This window comes from Falco peregrinus, chromosome 2 (assembly GCF_023634155.1).
Source record: "Falco peregrinus isolate bFalPer1 chromosome 2, bFalPer1.pri, whole genome shotgun sequence".
Taxonomy (NCBI): Eukaryota; Metazoa; Chordata; class Aves; order Falconiformes; family Falconidae; genus Falco; species Falco peregrinus.
In genome coordinates, this window is record NC_073722.1 from 39,799,564 (window position 1) to 39,818,360 (window position 18,797).

The 18,797-nt window shown below is 39.8% G+C and overlaps 1 protein-coding gene across 5 annotated transcripts in view; it reads left to right on the plus strand.

Annotated features, from left to right (window-relative positions):
* The window catches only part of ALMS1 (ALMS1 centrosome and basal body associated protein), a 76,023-nt gene that overhangs the window by 23,191 nt on the left and 34,035 nt on the right, over nt 1-18,797 (plus strand). For 4 of the 5 annotated variants that reach the window (XM_055794469.1, XM_055794470.1, XM_055794472.1 and 1 more), the window contains 5 exons: nt 5,048-5,165; nt 6,493-8,707; nt 11,933-12,092; nt 13,744-15,291; nt 15,914-16,044. In XM_055794469.1, the coding sequence (XP_055650444.1) occupies nt 5,048-5,165; nt 6,493-8,707; nt 11,933-12,092; nt 13,744-15,291; nt 15,914-16,044 (4,172 nt within the window). The remainder of the gene's footprint in view (nt 1-5,047; nt 5,166-6,492; nt 8,708-11,932; nt 12,093-13,743; nt 15,292-15,913; nt 16,045-18,797) is intronic. The other variant, XM_055794473.1, reaches the window with a different exon arrangement.

The following is an 18,797-nucleotide window of genomic DNA, read 5'->3' on the forward strand; positions in this document are numbered from 1 at the left end:
CAGGGACACCTCCCACCAGCCCAGGCTGCTCCAAGCCCCGTCCAGCCTGGCCTGGGACACTGCCAGGGATGGGGCATCCACAGCTGCTCTGGGCAGCCTGTGCCAGCGCCTCACCACCCTCACAGGGAAGAATTTCTTCCTAATAGCTGATCTAAATCTCCCCTCTTTTAGTGTAAAGCCATGCCTCCTTGTCCTGTCACTGCAGACCCTTGTAAAAAGCCCCTCTCCAGCTTTCCTGTCAGCCCCTTTAGGCACCAGACACTGCTCTAAGGTTTTCCCAGAGCCTTTTCTTCAGCCTGAACAACCCCAACTCTCCCAGCCTGTCCCCAAAGCAGAGCTGCTCCAGCCCTCGTACCATCTTCATGGCCTCCTCTGGACCTGCTCCAACAGGTCCGTGTCCTTCCTTTAGGGTACTGTCAGCCTAAGGCAGATTTCTGACACATGGCAAAATCGGAACACCCCTTGGTGGAGCTGGGGGAGCAGGACTGCCTGAAATGGAGGCTAAACTGAGGGTACAGTTTTGCAGTGTATTTGGTCGGCTGAAGTCTGCTACTGAAAAGGAAGAGTCTGGCTTTTCCTTGTTCTGCATGCTTGTTGCTGCTGCATCCCCTCTGCTAAACCCACTGTGTGAATCTGTGCAATCAGATCAGCTTGCTGTTTGGATTGAAATGTAATAGCAGTTTTGGAAATGGAGATGGTTAAATTTCTGAGTTCTCTTGCCTTTGCAAGAAAAGGAGAGGGAAACACCTCTCTGGGCTGGGGTGGAGAGATTTGAGCTGTCCCTTCCTGCTGAGATGTAGTCTTGCTACTTCCAGTAGAAATAGAGAGTTTGATGGCTCTTGTTTAGGAGTACATGTAAGAGGCTGAGGAGGGAGGGAAGAGAGAATTGAAGCAAGACTTTTGTGCTGTTCAAATAACTGTTGAAGCCGTTCTGTTGTAGATAGCCAGCTACATTGTATTGTGTGTTGATGCACTCAGAAGCATCTTGTTTGTCACCTAGGTTTGTGTAGCTTCAGCGTTTTACATTGGATTCTTGTTGTATATTATCTGAAGTTAATGACCAAATTTCTGTTCTTGCATATGTGCATACAAAGGTAATCGGGTCACCTTTAATCTTCTCTTTGATTACACTAAACAGATTTAGTTCCAGGAGGCTCTTATGATGAGGCATGTTTCTTCAATCTTGTAGCAGTTTCCTCTGATCCTCCTGTGATATTTGCAACTGGAGTTATGGTCCTCAGAACCTGCAAATACCATTTCAGTAGTAGTTTCAGTACAAGGTTGGAAAGAATAGTTCTTGTAACTACTTATTCACTATTCTTTTTATATATAGCTGAAAATTTTGCTTGCCATTTTGGATACAGTATTGCGCTGGCCTCATATCAGTGGTTTGTTCATGGTGACCCAAAGTCCTCGTCTAAGTTGTTGCTTGCTGAGGTAGCTCTTGACTCCTGTTGGATTTGCTGGGGTGCTTTGTTTCCCACCAAGGTAGGGCTGGACTTAGTTGTACTAAAACTTGTATCCTTTGCCATGCTGTGATGCCAGGTGACCCAGGCTGCCCTGTATCAATGGTCCGTGTAGTTCAGTATTCATTGCTTGGCAGATACCTGCCTCATCTGCATGCCAGCACTGTAAGACCCTAGGGATTTCTGGAGTTTCAAATAGGGCAGGGACAAGAATGGGTCTTGAAGGGACCCACTAGATGCAGTGAGGATTTCCTATTTATTATTGTGCGTGCAGAATGCTAAATTGTTTTTCATCTGTTTGAGTGCTTGGTCAACTTTTTTAATACAAACATTGAGTGGTACTTGAATTTTTGTTGATATAATATATCTTTAAAGCATTGATTTATCAACCCAATGTTGTGACTTGTGTGTGTGTATATATATGTATATGCACATTTATTTTATCAATATATGTGTAGGTGCATTATGAAAAAATGGCTTGGCAAGATCTATTTCTGACAGCATTTGACAGTTTTTTAGTTATTTTTGGTTCCCTCCCTCAGTCTTTTTTGTTTCTTCATTTACAGAGACAGCATACCCTGTCTTTATTGTGTGGAAAAAGCTTTTTCTTTAATAACTTCTGATTTTCAATTAGCTTGAAAACACATTTTAATTCAAAGTAAAGAAGTTAAGCTGAAAATCAGGAAAGCTTATTTTCCTCTACTATTGCATGAATAAAAATGAGATGCCAGTTCTGAAAACATGAAGTGTATCATGATGTGAGATGACAAGTCTAATTTGATAACTGCAATTACTATTGTCTTTGTTCACTAATATCGTTCTAAATGTTAAAGAAGGTTTGGGAGGGGAAAAAAGTACATCTAACACAGCCAGGATAGTTTAGATTCTAACTGGCTTAATGTTTGTTTAAAATACATGTTTTTGCATCTTTAATGCAGTTCTGTATCCAAGCTAATTATGATTAATCTACTCAGTATTTTCAAGTATAACAACAAAAAATTGTTCGAGTAAATATACACTAAACAGAATAAATGCATTGTAAATATTATCTACTCCCAGTTAGTGGTTGGGAATAAGGAATCTAATGTGCAAGCTCTGTTTAGTTCTAAGTCAGTGTCAGCCACTGAAAACAAACCTCTGTTTTCTGTAAAGACCATTTTAAATAAATGCTAAGGAGATTATAGTGAATTACATCAGTCTCCTGTTCAATGATTTTAAATCACAGTTCAAATTGTGATTAAAATCACGTAAGTACCAATCAGTCTGGTACATTAGACCACGGTCTAGGTTGTGCTATGTAATATAACGGAGTCCTGAGACACTTTTATGTTATAAATGAGACTTCCCTGACCTTGTTCCATATTTTCTTGGCCTCTGCTCCTTCTATGCTGATGCTGCCATTTTCTCCTCTACTTTTTCTGTACTTCCATGTGTGTTACAGTTATTTTTTTTTCAACCAGCTTTGCACAGGTGCTACCAGTCTACATTAGAGGCTCTTTTGAATGCCTCCTCTTGTCAAATTGCTTAGGAGTAGCTATGCATACTTATTTTTTTAAAGATACCTATAATTCTGTCCAGTTCTGGGCTCCCCAGTTCCACAGAGACAGGGAACTACTGGAGAAGGACTGGCAGAGGTTACAAAGGGAGATGCTCCAGTCCCCTTATCACCTGGTGAGGAAAGGCTGAGGGAGCTGGGCCCACTTAGCCTGGAGAAGACTGGACTGAGAGGGGATCTTATCCATGTCTGCAAATACCTTAAGGGCCAGTGTCAGGACGGGGCCAGGCGCTTTGCAGTGGTGCCCAGCGCAGGACAAGGGGCAACAGGCACAGACTGTGACACAGGCAGTTCCATCTGCATGTGAGGGAGAACTTCTTTACTGTGAGGGTGGCAGAGCCCTGGCACAGGCTGCCCAGAGAGGCTGTGGGGTCTCCTTCCCTGGAGACATTCAAACCCACCTGGACACGACTCTGTGCAGCCGGCTGGAGGGGAACCTGCTCTGGCAGGGGCTGGACTAGGTGATCTCCAGATGCCACTTCCAACCCCGACCAGTCTGTGAGTCTGATTCCTTTCCTGTGAGCTTCCAAAAAAGCTGGTGGCTTTGTTTTCTTTTCATTCGTGTTTGGTATTGCAAATAGTTAAGATGAAAGTGAAATGGAGTGGTGACTAGTGCAGTGTATTTATCTAATAAAGTAAGGGGAAGAGTTTAGCTTTAAAGAGGTACTGGGTGGTAAGAAAAACAAAAATTACCCACTTAAGTTGATGTAGCATGTTTGTGCCATCTGTACTACAGATGCTAAAGTATAAATTTGGCTTCCTCTAAGAGGCATTGGGCTGGCCATGTGGTAGAGACAGCTGCTGAGATAGAAGGGGATCTTTGAAACTGTATAGCAATCCTATTACTATTTTTCTAGCTGCTTATGAGGTGGGACTAAGGGGCATCCAAATTCTGAGCCAGCTTTGCTGTGTGATGTAGAATTATTTCTATCCATATAATTATCTTCTCGCTACATAGTGTTCTAAAGTAATTAAAAAAAGTTAATTGGAAGTATTAAATTAAAAATGAATCAGAAATGTTTTGTGGTTGGATACCACTCATCAGGTGATGTAATACAGATTGTAGAGAGCCTCAGGAAAAAGCTGATGTAATGTAAACTTGATTTTTTTTGTACGTAATGGTCATCTTATCTGATGTGATTATGCTTCTGTAAGTGATGCAGAGTATGGCTTGTCTGAGATGGTTGAAAACTAATGAACCTAAATTAAGTGAATGTGAAATCTGGTTCTGAAAGTCATACTCTCTGACGAATAGTTTTTCTGCTTAAAAAAAAAAAAAAGCTTATTTATCAAAGTATTGGAAGTAAAGTTTTTGCATCTATCAAACGTGTATGTAGTCATTTACACTTACCAAAGACCAGCTTATAGTGGTTTTTATTCTTGTGCTATAAAACATTTCAGTTTGTTTTTGTAGGCAGTGAACTGAAAAAAGAAGCGCCAGCTACCTCAAAGAACAAAGAAATATATGATAGAAACTAAAATGTATTGCTACAGTGGTAGACAGTGTTACTAGTATAATTATGATGGCTAAGTTTTATTATTACTTGTACCTTGAAACCCTTAAGAAAAAAAAACTACTATGCAGCCCTTGCCGTAATCAAAATTTGTTGAAAAATGGAGACTGGGAAAGGCATCAGTTTAAAGAAGTAAAGGGTGGTCCGGGTAGAAGCCCTGTGGTCATTTTCTGATGTGTATGGACTCCGTGGAGATCACGAGGGGAGGTGCTGACCAGTGAGTGGAAAAGGATAGGGTTGTGTGCAAAGAGAAGTTTAAGGATAAGAGGGTAAGTTAAAGATGTCAGTGTCATGTAGCGTTTTGAGATTGATGAGAAGAAACCTGAATTTGATATAAGAAAGCTGAATTTAACACATGAGGGAACATGCTTCAGCAGAGGATTTAAATGATGAGATTGCATCATTTTCACTGCAGTTGGCATTTTTTTGGATTTTGAAGGCTATATTAGTTGGCAGAGCAGTTGAAAGAGGGATTGCCTGGCAAGCTTTTATTACTGTGTTATTGTTAACAGATATTCAGGACAGTCTACTCTCTCCCCGTCTTCCGCTGCTGACGTATTCAACACAAGGCCAAAGGTTTTCAGATGAGACGCTTTTCCAGCAATCAGGAATGAATTTTATTCCCTTAAGGTAGGATAAAGTTACCTGGTGTCGTGACAGAATGTAAACCTTTTTCCTGAGTGGCTGTGAATTGTCCTATATTTGATAATTAAATCATTACAGTTCTGTGGTCACAGAAATAAGACAAAGGTGTGGTTTACTCTGTTTTGTATATAGAGAAGGCATTGTCAGAGTTCTGCTCATCTTTTATTTTGCCTTCAAAAGAGTTTGAATGAGGGAAAACCAGAACAAGCCTCTTCTGAACTTGTCGTCCCAATGTACCTGAAGAAAATGGGAAAATGAGGAACTCCATCCTCTCAGACACTTTCTTAGCTTTCTTAGACTCTGAAATAAACTTCATGAAATTGTTGGGACAAAAGTCAGATACAGCTTGTATTTACAGTGGTAAATACATGCATACATGTAGTAGCATTGTGGTTTGTATATACTGGAGTAATATATGTTATGTGTAATTTAAAATACGAATTTTTACAGAAAGTAGGAATACATAAAGAAGTAGCTATTTCAGTAAAAGTCTTTGTCCAAGCCTTCATTTCAAGGCATGACAAATGATTCTCTTTGTGCAAAGAAGGCAGGAAATCCTCTGCCCTTTATTAAAAAGAGGAAAAAAAGAAAATCTGCATATAAACACACACATTTACAGTGTTACTGTTGTTAGACTTCCTTGTACTTTTTTTGGTGTGTGATAGGAAGCAGATTTATTTCCTAATGTGATATGTTGTGACTTCGTTTTGTGGTTCAGTACTTCATTCCATCAGAGCTAGTCACCTGCTTGCATGGAGTAATATGAATTGGGGTTTGATGATCATTTTCACATAAAAACCCCTATTAATTCAAAATCCACAATAAAAGTAGAAGTTTATAGGAATTTGTTGATTATCTTCATCTGAGACATGTCTTATTTTTTATCCTTTAAAGAAATAATTGATACAATGAAACTGAAGTAGGTGATTTATATTAAAAAGAAAACCCAACAAATCGCACACAAGTTTATGTATGTGTGTAAGCAGCTCCTCTATTTAACCAATAAACATCCTGTTAGTAAAAAATACTTTAGTCCTAAATAGGTTAAAAAATGTTGACATATTGAGTAGAAACTAATAATATTTTCACTTCTTATTTTATAGGGCAGTAGGGCTTTTTGCTATTGTTTGGACTTGCTTACATTTCTGCACATTGTGGCCTGTTCAGGGGATGTAATTATGTGTATGTTGCTAAACCCCAGTTACTTGTTTGAGTGAAGTTCTACTTTTGACTCTTCCATTAAAGCAGAGAATATGGATGTTGAAATATAAAATATGATCAGAAGTTCACTTATTTTTCTTGCCTCTTTTAGGGGAGTCCCTGATGTTTCTGGAGTGTCTGAGGAGCATTCAAAGCCTTCACCGGTCAGTGAAGCTGTGTCACTGACAGACATGGAATCTCCCTCTGATGTATCCAGCTTTACATTGTCCCAGCATCCTCTTCCACTCAGTCATGTGGAACCTTGTGGTGCCAGCTGTAGTGTTTTTTTGTCTCAGCCAACCTCTTTTTCTGGAAAACTCCTTGTGAGCAAGGAGACAAATGAAGACTGTAAAAATTGTACTGATGAGGAGGCATTGATTCCCCGAACAAGTGACAATTTAGCACACTCCACTGCAAAGGTGATGCTAATGAAGGCAAATAGACTGAACCAAATGGAAGCTTCTCTTGCAAAGCAGATCTGTAGCACATCTGTAAAAGGTGAACATTTCTCCCCTAACAGCAATGTACCAACTACTGTTTTTGAGCTTTCAGAGAAAGACAGACAGTTACTGAGGCATGATGAGTTCTTATCTTTGGAAAACTACTCTTGTAAAACAGCACTGACTAAGAATTCAGAAAAAAGTGAAAGAGCCATGCAAAAGGAAAATGTAAAAATGGCTGAGAGTGAGTCAGAAGGGTGCACAAAGCAACTAGAGAAGCTGGGGAAAGCAAAGAAGGTTCCTGAGCTTGATATGGCTAATAATTTATCTGATTTGAAGAAAGACAATTGTAAAAATTCAGATGCTCAGGATGTTTTTTCTGCAAAGGCTTCTGAAACAGGTGGTGGAATGTCGAAGGAACATGGAGTAGATTTAAATGGCTCTGAAACCTTGAAGGCTGTGGCTGTTACTGAGGAACTGCAGGGAGCTTTCCTAGATCATCAGCAGAAACAACTATCTCCTGTAGTGAGATCTGAGAAAGGGGAGTTTATCCCTACTGTGACAAGCACCAGTGACTGTGCACCTAAACAACTAGTTGTGACTGACATGGAAGCACCTCCTTCATGGAGTGAGCGTGCTCCAGTGGAAGGAGAACCTGGAGTAAGCAGGACTGAATTAACTATTTCAGATTTTTCCATAGAAAGGGGACATAAAGTTGCAGGCATTTCCCCTTCCTTTAACCTTGTAGGTGATGGCTCATTCTCTGTACACTTTGCACATCCAAGCTATCAGTCTACTCCAGGGATACTTCTAAAGAAAAATGTTAAGGCAGAAGAACTTGGTGTCCTGGTGATCAAATCAGATACTCAGGCCTCTCCTTCATGCTTAAATGAAGAAACCTCAGGGAGCTCATCTACCAGTAAACCTGTACCTATTGAGAAGCAACATTCACTGCAGTGTGCTCAGAAAGACAACAGTAAACATTTTGAGTCCTTCAAATTGAAGTACCCCCACACTGGAAGAATTCAGTCTCTCCCATCACTTAGTTTCATGGAGAAGGTAGGGGCTTGGAATGTGAGCCAGCCAGAGGAGTTGTCTGATGTAGTGACTTCATGTGACCCAGGTGGAGTTTCTCCTACAAGGAAAGCTTACAGTGCAATTACCAGTTCTTTAAACAATATTTTGTCAATACAAAAAAGCAGTAGAGACCCCACAGATGATGTTGCTCCTTCCTCCAGAGGGACAGGTTCCCTGGGAAGTTTGCGTTTTCATAATAAAAACTTACTGCTTGTCCACCATCTGACCAGATCTCAGTCTGACAATGCAGTAAATGTTTCCAGTAGGAACACGTCCTTGGCTGAAGTTACTCCACCAGCAAATTTGGCAGGGGCAGTGCAGCCTCTAGAAGAAAAAAGCAATGTTTTAGGAGTGTCTGAAAGTTCAGGAGGCTCCATGATACAGAAGTTTACAGCTAATATTGCTTATGGATCTAGCAGTGAAGATGCAGAAGGCAATAGTACAGGACAAAGTTCAGACCCAAATGTTTTTGTTTCCAGTGAAGAAGTTGCTCAGCTCCTTAGAGAGGATGGAGACTCTCCAGCTGATGACCAGAAGAATTCTGAAGCTCTTGAAAATCAGTCTCAAAACCTAAATATTCCTGCTGGCCATGTCAGCAAGGACAGTTTTGGTGATATTTCCCCAGATAGTTTGAATCTTCCTGTTAGTTCTGGGGACAGTAACAAGGAAGGCTTGGGCTCTGCAGAGTGCTCTTCAGTGGTTTCCAGGCACTTCTTTGCCAGCGTAAATGATGAAAACTTCGTCCCTGTTGGAGCAACTGATTTGGAAACTCCAGAGAAAAAAGAGCTTAATATTGAAGAAAGGATCCCAGTAAGTTACTTTCTAACAATTATTAACTCTTCTCTTTAACTTTTGATCTTGAACAGATCATAGTACAGTCGGCTGTCATAGAGTGAGTAGGACAGAGTACAGAAGGTATCTCAGGAACAAGATGCTAGCATGCTTGTGGTTAGTTTCCAATATCCAATCATGTTGGGAACCTGTCATGCAATAGCTTGTCTTCTAGAAATACTAGCAAATACTGTTTTATGTAAGCATAAAAAAATCTTAAAGGACCCTTTATAACTGATTGTAATTTAAACTGTGGTTTCAGAGTTATCCGTTCCCCCATCCCCCCTTTCCCCCCACTGTTCTTGTAGTAGACTTTTAGGATCTGCATCACCGCAGACTAAATGAAATGGGTTTATGCTGGTCTGTGCTACTGGTGAATGTCATCCATCATATTAGTTCAGCTTATCTTAAATACAGAGGTGAAAAAAATAATAACTTTTCAGTAATACTTAACAAGGGCAAAGAAAGGGTTGGATATGGGAAAGGTATTTTTTGTTTTTTTCCAGGTATATATGATAGTATCATGGTGACAGAATGCAAGAGAAATGTAAAGATTGGTGTATGATGGTAGTGGAACATAAAGGATGCAAGAACAGGACACAGTGTTAGTGATAAAAAGTGAAATCCATTTGATAAAATAATTGTAAATAAATTGATTATAGCACTTTTAGCAGAACATTGATAAGCCATTTCTGATCTTCCAGATTTTTTCAAAAGATCAGGTTATAATTATCCAAACATGAGGTTGAAACTCAACTGCTGACTAAGGAGATGCTAGGCTGCAGAAGAGAGATGAAATTCACACACCCACAGATCTTCAATAATAGCAAAACCAACACAGAACTCCTTGGCAAATCAAATTGCTTTTTTTTTCTATAAATACTCATTTTGCTTGTTCACTTTGTTCCAGTATCTAAGACATAAATTCTTGATCCTTTGTATATAAAGGATGTTCAAAGCCTCTCCATACTTTTCCTCCTTTATATCTTATTTGGCTAAAGCAGATTTCTTTCCTCTCTTCCCCATTTTAGGGTGGTTGGTGAGAATGGAGGGCAGATTGTGGCAGCCATGTTAACTATACTAATAGCTGTTGAGTGTTAGAGAAAATCATATGCAGATTTATGTTAATGATAAACATGTAATTATCTTCTGAGTAAGTGGCTGTTCCTCTCACAAGATGACTTATGTAATCATTAGGTCTTTGGAACTGTGTTTTAGAAGCACTCTTCACTCAGTTGTCTTTGCAAATACATGTTGAAACAAATATAAATATCGTAGGGAGGATATTTTAAATGAAATTCATGAGATGTAAAGGCTGTCTGTTAGCTGCTTTTTGAAATGTCTATAATTAGGCATGTTCTCCAGCTCTGGTTCTGAGGAATTCTGCTCTCATAAATCACTGACAAGGTAGAGGACATTAGGTCATATTCATGGCTGTTAATGTGTAGGTTTACAGTAAAATCATAGGATGTAGTTGGCTAAGATCTACATGGCATTTTATTTTATTTTGTTGGCTAGTTTAGGACACAACTTGCCTAAACTAATTAACTTGCCCCTACAGGTGGTTAAGCCAAGGCAAATTTGGTGGTTTCTTTTTGTTTTCTGCATATAATGTCTGTACCTAAACTTAGTTGCTCTGTTAAAAGGGAAGAAAATGCTTTCTCAGCAGATCCTAGATGACCTTTGGTAGGCTTTTATCTACATGAGGCTCCTCCACCTTTCAACATATATTAATGCAGGGAATGATGCTGTGTGTGTCTGAACTGACAGTCTCCTGGATGTTGCACAGAGCGAATTGGTCTCAGCCTCATAACACTTTTCTCTAGTATATTGAAGAGTTTTAGGTTTTGAGTGTGATTTTTTTTTTTTTTGTTTGGCTTCTCTAACTGCTTTGTTAAATGTTAATGAAGTTATACTTGGATGGCAATTTTTACATGTATAGGTGGTATACAAATGCAAATAGTGCCTGTGTGTGTTTGTTCTGTACATATGGAAAAGGGAAAAAGACATGCATTTTATGCCGTCTTTACTATTGAAGGGGTTTATTGCTTTAGTTGCGCTAGTAAAACTAAGTCCTGATTGTGGTCAGAATTTGTATGCTTGAGTATCCTACGTTTTATAGTCTTAAACCAGTGCAGTAGGTTGTATCCAGAAATTATTTCATAGCCGGGGAGTTTTTTGAGGCACTGCTGAAATTTGTTCGTTGCACACTAGGCCACTGAGTAGGTGCACAATTATCTATTAGACTACCTGTGTCTTTTCATAAAACTATCAACAGCAGAAAATTATCCTAACCCCTGGCCAGCACAAGTTTATTCCCTACAGCAACATCACAAAAGCTTTTTCATGACACTTTTTAACCAGCTCTGACAAAAGGGTTTCCAACTATTTGCCTTGACAGCTAGCTCATAACAATCATGTCCTTAAGAGTGAGGAACATCCGTGCTGCCTAGCTTGAATTTCTAAGTCTGATAATGTTTTCTGTGCAGCAGTCATTTGGGGTGGAAGAAGGTGTTTAAACTAAACCTTTGTGTTCTCCTTCCAGCCGGCAAATGTCATTGAAGTTTACCAGTCTCCTCTGAAGTACCAGAGTTCTTGCTCATGCAGTGTACAGAGCATGCATTTGAGTAAAAAGGCTGTAAGCAGTTGGCTGTTGTCACAAGAGCAAGATGTGTCCTCTTCTTTGCTGACCTTTTCCATTGTTTCTGGGTCCTGTGGAAAGGGCTGGACCACTGGTTTGGTGGTAGCAGGCTACTGCCAGTTGCTACCTTTGGTGCGTGATGAAGGTCAGGAAAACCCCAAGAAAACTATTGGTGAGTGCAAGCACAAGCTATCACCACCAGAACAGATCTTGCAAATTATTTCTAAGTGACTGCCAAACATAAATTAATGAGGAGTAGACCTGTAGGTCATTCTGCTGGGCTGCACAAGGCTTGTGAGGTGTCCACTGCATAGGCCTACTCATACTAGCTAGAAAAAAGGCTTGTCAGTCATGGTCCACAGAATAGGATAAACTGGCAATGATGTCTCATATGTGACTGCTTTAGTGTTTTGGGTGAACTGTTAGTGCAAGTTGGACAAGGCTGAGGCACAAGATGTTTTAAAGCAAGTGGTTTGTGTTTAAGATGATGTGGAAAACGTGCAACTTGAGAATCTATTGACGTTCTGTAAGAGTGCTCTATGTGTTACTTCTTCTTTTACCAGATATATCTTCACAACCTTGGCATTGATCAGTCACCTGGAACTATACTGATGCCATTTGTACCCAGAGGACCAATCAGGGAAGTGGAATTTTCCCCTTCAGAGCTTAGGACGCTGAAGGACTCCACTGACATGCTGACAAGGACCACTCCACAGCCGCAAGGTATGGGGAAGGAGAACTTGTGTTGTGCAAGCCTTAGAGAACACTGAAGTTCAGACTCACCTGTGAGGTTGTTCTTGACCTGGTAGTGTCAAGTGTGTTTCTTCTTGTGTGCTGTGCCATTTCATTCATACAAGTTGATCTTCTCCCATCTCTAATGTGAGATATTTGGCATTGGAAAAGTAAGCATTAAAAGCTTTGAAAACGTGCCTTCTCACTAAGAGAGTCATGGCTATGTGACATCTTCTAGCCAGTGCAGTGACATTTTATCTTTTTTTTCTTTATTTTCTTTATTTCTCTTTTTACGAGAGTTCTTAAGAAGAAAGTGTTTTGTATCTGAAGATTAAAGAAATGTTACCAGACTTTTTCTTTCTGTGAGAGAAGTAAGTCTTGGTTTCTCTTTCTTTCTGAAACTTCTTGGTGTGTTCACTGTGACAAAAAGTTACGTGCATTTTATGACTGACCAGATCAGTTCATAAATCCATCCATCTCAACATTACAAATAATAAAAAAAATTAATAAATCGATATGACCTTAACAAGTATTGAGTCATTTCTATATGAAGAACAGTGTGTGCTCAATTAGGCCTAAGATGTTCTTCAGTGACATGCCCATGTAGTGTGTCATTAAAATGTGAAAATGTGCATTGCAACTACTTCAAATGTGTATTTTCCTTAACATATTCTGTCTTGGCATTTGCATCTTGTAGCCAGTGGGGAAGAGTGGATCTGAAGGGTTTTCACAAATACCTGTCTAATCAAAATACCTTTGAATATCTGTGACTTCAAGAATCCTGCACTGACCTGTTTTTCTGACCAGAAGTGATTAAGCGCATCTCTTCTTATGCTTGTTGGACTTGCTTATTTTCTTTTATTATTTTTACCTTCTTTAAGCATTGTGGGAGACTTGGCAACTGAAACAACTTGGCAATTGGTACAAGGGTAGAGTTGTCCTCAACAGAGGTATTATTCAGCTGGGCGCTGGACTGTTTAATGTGCTTGAAAATATCAAGGTTGGGCCATGAAACAAAATTGCATGTGAAACAAAGTAAACAGCTGTTGGCAGCCGTACCTGGGAGCAGGCTCTTCATTGCCCTGTGTATCTGCCAGCCTGGATTTAAGAACAGCATTTGCCATTAAATTAGTTTGGTTTTTTTTTAACAAAGTGAGCAAATAGGTGTTGTACTTCTAGCGTTTGCATATGTATCTTGTCTGCTTTTGGACCTTTCTAACCAGTAATGGGAAACAAGCTTATCCGTAGTGTGTCCTTTGACTTCGTCCAAAAGGATATTTTAGAAATACTGCCCCACAGCCCTTCTGTTTCTTGCAAGGATACCTTTATAATATGAGTGTTCATTTGGGCATTCAAGCAGCACTATGTCATTTATCTAAGAACATTTATTTAAAAGCAATTTAATTAAGTTCTATAGTTTCTTTGGTATTTATCCAAAATGGTCTAAGAGATATCTTTCAGTAGACAATTTGCATGGAAGTCTCAGTTCGAGTCTCAGTCTAAAATCAGTTTCCTAAATGTTTTCCAATATTAGAATTCTTCCTTTCCTTTACAAGCCCTTTAGTACAAGGAAAAAGTAGCCTTTACTGATGCAGCTGTTTTCTGGAGCCCTAAACTTAATGAATTTTCTGTTTCTTTGTAGGTAAATTGCAAACAAGTTTTAACTGCGGCACTTCTGCTCTCAGTATGTCTATACCAATGAATTCAGAAGTTGGCTCTGATACTATGTCACCCCGTGAACTCTCTCCCTACTTCTCGAGATCTTTTGGAGACAAACCAGTGAGTCAGTGCAGTATGTCATGCCACCAACTGCAGATAACTGCTCCGCTTTCCACACAGCGGGAGGCAGAGTGTTCATCTGTCTCCAGACTAGCTGAACCAAACCAGCAGCGGCAGACTCTTTCACCTGGCTGCCGTTCTGACAAAGAGAGTCCCATGCTTGTTCCAAAAAGTGCTCAGGATCATCTAGCTAAAAGTGAGTCAAAAGATGTGAATAGCAGCCTGCAGAGATGGACTGCCAGTTCTTTGGCTGGACTTAAAAATGAAATGGAAGTTGACAGAGGATCACAAACTTCAAGTGTAGGTAGTAAGAGAAGTAAGGGTCACGGAAGTGATTCTTTGATTGGATCTGGCACATTGCAAGAAATACGTGAGCTTTTGGCAGAGGCAGAGGATATAGCTGGCAGGTGGCGTGATCCTCTCTTTTCCATTGCCTCTTCAAGAGAAACTACTGAGTCTTCCCCAGTGCTGATTAGAAAGGAGGATGGCCCTGAAGGTTCCAGGTTAGGGAAAGACAACATCCCTCAGTTTCAGAAGATACTGTCATGGGATGAGAGTATGACCCAAAGAAGTATGCAAGAAGGAGGGTTGGTAATAAATCCGCTGAATTATGACGCATGCAATTTAAGATGGGAAAATTCTTTTGTTACCAGTTTGCACAGTCATGAAGAAATGGTGAAAGAAATGACCAAAGAGTTCAGGTCAGGAAAATCTGTAGGAAGGGCTGAGCCAGAAGGTTGTAGTAGTGTAACTACAGACAGAAATCAGCCTGGTTTGGTGGGTCTTGCACAAAGCAATGGAAGTAGTGAAGTCAGCACTGTAAGAACTTCAGAGCTCGGGAATCCTTCATCCTCAGAGTGTCTAGGCAGTGCCACTGATAGCACAGGAGGCTTCCAGAGCGTGTTGTCTAAAGCTAGTGTAGCTGGAAGCAAGGCAGGAGGCATGCGAGAGAGTGATGACAGTAGCAGTGGAGATTCGCTAGCTGCCCGTGTCAAAAACCTTCTGGGGAATCCTTCTTCCTCAGAGCCTCTAGGCAGTGTCACTGGTGTCACAGGAGGCTTCCAGAGCATGCTGTCTAAAGCTAGTGTAGCTGGAAGCAAGGCAGGAGGCATGAGAGAGAGCGATGATAGCAGCAGTGGAGATTCACTAGCTGCCCGTGTCAAAAACCTTCTGGGGAATCCTTCTTCCTCAGAGCCTCTAGGCAGTGTCGCCAGTGTTGCAGGTTTCCAGAGCATATTGTCTAAAGCTAGTGTAGCTGGAAGCAAGGCAGGAGGCATGCAAGAGAGTGATGACAGTAGCAGTGGAGATTCACTAGCTGCCCATGTCAAAAACCTTCTGAGAAATGGATCATCTGTGATACATACAACACAAATTCTGAAGAGTGCAGATGAAGAGGAGAGGAAAGCACGAGGTAATAAAATGTCTCAGTTGTGTTTTATCAAGTGTTATGTTAGAATGGCAAATCTTTATTTAGGCATATGTTTAAGGGATTGCTTTGAAATGACGGGGTATGGATGTAAGAGGACCAGATTCTCTTCCCCTGATTTTAAAGGTGTTTATATTATATTGTTAGTGTAGGCTTTAATGGCACAGGGCTTAAATGATCAATGTTTTTTAGTCATCTTATGTAGTATGATAGAATGGGATAGCATTGTACTTTTCCAGTTCAAATGCTGCCTTCTGCCTAACATTGGTGCGAGAAGGTGTTTTGTCCATGTAGCTATTAGCCATGTGCTCAGTTAAGAATTCGGGAAGGGATTGTGTGAGAGTGATGACTTGAGCCTGAGACTGTAAAGATGACAGAATGAGTCAATGGGTCCTGGATCCACCTTTCCAAAGAAATGTTCAAAAGATGCATTTTAAATTCTGTTCCTGGTCAGTCCCATGAGTTATTTCATAGTGATCTTTGTTGCCTTAGTCGTGGTAGCTAGAAATGCCTAGCAAAGTTCTGATTTTAAGTTATAAAACTGTTATGGTATATGATGTGAGAAAATGGAAAGGGAACTGCTTTCTGTTTTATGTTCTTTGTGTAGCGTGGGTGAAGCTAAAACTGGCCAGCCGATCTCAGGAATCTGTGTCAGACTTCAATGAAGAGGACCAACAAAGAATAGAGGAAATAAAGGCAGAGCTGCTTCTGAGTGCCAGGAAATATGCACTAGCCAAGGTACAAAACAGACAAACGAGCTGTTCTGGAGAAAGTTTTTTAAATGGGCGATAAATGCTACTCTCTTGCTTGTGATCTTAAAATGATGAATTATATTCCTGCAACATTTTTTAAGATTGGTGGCTAGACAGAGAGAGGGGAATACAGACTAATGAGACCTCTGTTTTAGGGGGGATGCTTGTTTTGGCATAGTCAGTTCCTGGGTATCTTTTAGGACTGGACACAGTGCATAATATTGTGGGTTTGGGTTTGGTTGTTTTTGTGTTTTGTTTTTCCAAAGACAGTAGTTGGATATCTCAGGTGGGGTGGTGGTGGTTTGGGATGAGGGGGAGTGACACATCACTGAAGATGTCCTGAAGGAAGATACGAAGGACAGAGGTATCATCAGTGATGACGTAATGGGAGAATTGGTGTTATTGTGGTGAGAAAGTGCACACAGCTCATGATTCTTAATTGGCTTAAGAGTGCTGCTTTTCACAAAATATGCATGTGCTGATTGTGCCTTGTAAACTCTTCCTTCTGTGGAAGGAGTTTACTGTACAGTGCAGTAGTCTAGGCCATAGCAGTATTTGTTGTGTTACTTCCCGTGTGTTCTGAAACGTTTGCAAAGGAGTGTGGTGTTTATTTTTGAGAGGATACTTCAGGGAAGAAGGGAGTAAACTGTCCCTCCTTTCTGTTGACTGTGTCAAAGGTAGTGGGCTTCAAGTGCAAGGAAGAGTCGTATTAGAAAAGAAATTCCTTAACGGTAAGGATGATGAGAAGAAGATTATGGAGTGTCAATCATAGGATGCTTTTAAGAAGAGCTTGGGCAAGTATCTCTAGAGAATAATCTAAGTGTAGTTAATGCTGATTTGGGGCAGGGATACAGACTGAACAAGCTCTTAACAGCTCTGTTTTTTGTGTAAAACTTAATATTGAACTGTTGTCATGTTTTGCCTGTCGTCTTTGGAGCATTTCTAGTTCATGTATTGATATATAGTGTGTCTGGATTGAGAATTGTTTAAGCAGGAGTATTCAGTTCACTTTAAATATCCATTTTCAGCATTTATCTAGTGTCCAGTCTAATTATGTCATGGTTTCTGGGGCCTTCCATGTGTCCCAAGATAAGGCACTATTCATAGAGAGTATTTTGAATAAAAGAACAGACTGGAAAAATTTGGAGGTGCTTGTGTAATAGGAGTAGTGGATGTATGGTGTATTCATGTGTGCAGGACAGAGAACCCTTGAGTTGGTGGAGGAGAGACTGGATAATTAGGCAGACCTAAAGGTTGGGGCAGATTCTGAGGAGAATGTAGGAAATTTGCATTTGAAAAAGCAGTTGTAATCTGTCCTTAATCTGGTGTTTCAGACAAATCCCCTTAGTTTTGGCCAGTGTCTTCCTTTTTTTTATTTTGTCTGTTTGTTTTGTTTTGAGTTTTGTTGTTTGTTTTGTTTTGGTTTTTTTTTTGTCCTGTACACTGCCTGCCTCCCAGGAAAAACAGTAGGGTTTTGTTTGTTTTACTTAAAAGCCTCGCATTAGCAAGAATGAAAAGCTGTGTTTTAAGAGTAGTCTGTGTTTGTGTTTATAGTTTCTTGGGCATGAACAGTGTTGGTAATTCAGACATCAACTTCCCCAAAAACATCAGACCGAACTTCTCAGTTAATCATGTATTGATGTAATCTTTGGAGAGCTGGAAAAAGAAATATATTTTAACAATTTTCTTATTTTAACAACATTATTGACTTTAGAAATTCAGACAGTTCTTAAAAAAGAAAACCAAAACACAAATACATTTTTGCTTCAGTCTACTCCTAAAAACTAGAGGCCCTGAAGCTTTCCCTCCCCCTAACTTTCGGATTTTGTTAGGTCACAGCTCTGTCCCTAACATTGACTTGTTACAGACTGGAACCAAGTATTTTACCTTTATGTAATCCAGTGTCAGCTATGAATTGTTTTATCCCAATTTAAAGTAAGAAGAAATTAATCATAGTTTTGCAAAGAAAGATTCCAAGAAATTGTTTTAGTTTTACCACAACACTTTCTGCTTTGATATTGAAAATATTTTTGCTCTACAATAGCTTTAATTTGAGATAAAAAATGGGTTTGAATTTGCAGAATAAAGGTGGCTGGATTTTTTGGTTATATTTAAGATAAATGTGTTTTTCCCTCCAAGCAAAACAATATGTCACTGAAATAAAGATAGTTGAAAACTATTTTACTGAAAAAAATGCAGCCAGTTTTGTTGCTGACAAAATAATCTACTGTAAACTTAATGGAAAATCTTCTGAAAAATACCTTGAATTTATAAAGCAAAGCTGGCCATGTGCTGACTTAAAAAGAACAGAACAAAGATTATGGAAAGATATTTTCCTTCTACTTAACTTTAAGACTGAGAAAGACAAACTGTTCCTAGCAGTCAACCAAACAATTCTTTCGTCAGACCGTCATCTTTATTTAGTGCTTCTGATGCAGGCTTATGATGAATGTTCTTTTTGGAAAGTTTAGACTCTGCTTCTCGTTTTTATAGGTGACAACTTGAGAAAAATCATGTACCACTGTGATATTTTATTGTTTACCGCAGGAAGCATGTGAAGCTTGTATATATATAAAAAAACCCAACACAACCCACCAAAACATGCAATGAAGAAGCAGGACAGCTTGGGAGAATTCTTCTCAGTGATCTTTTGATTCTAGGGATTGTTCTATCTTTTGAGATAGTCAAGTATCTGTTTGATAGCTGTTTGTCACTGGTGATGTGTTAACAGACGCTCTA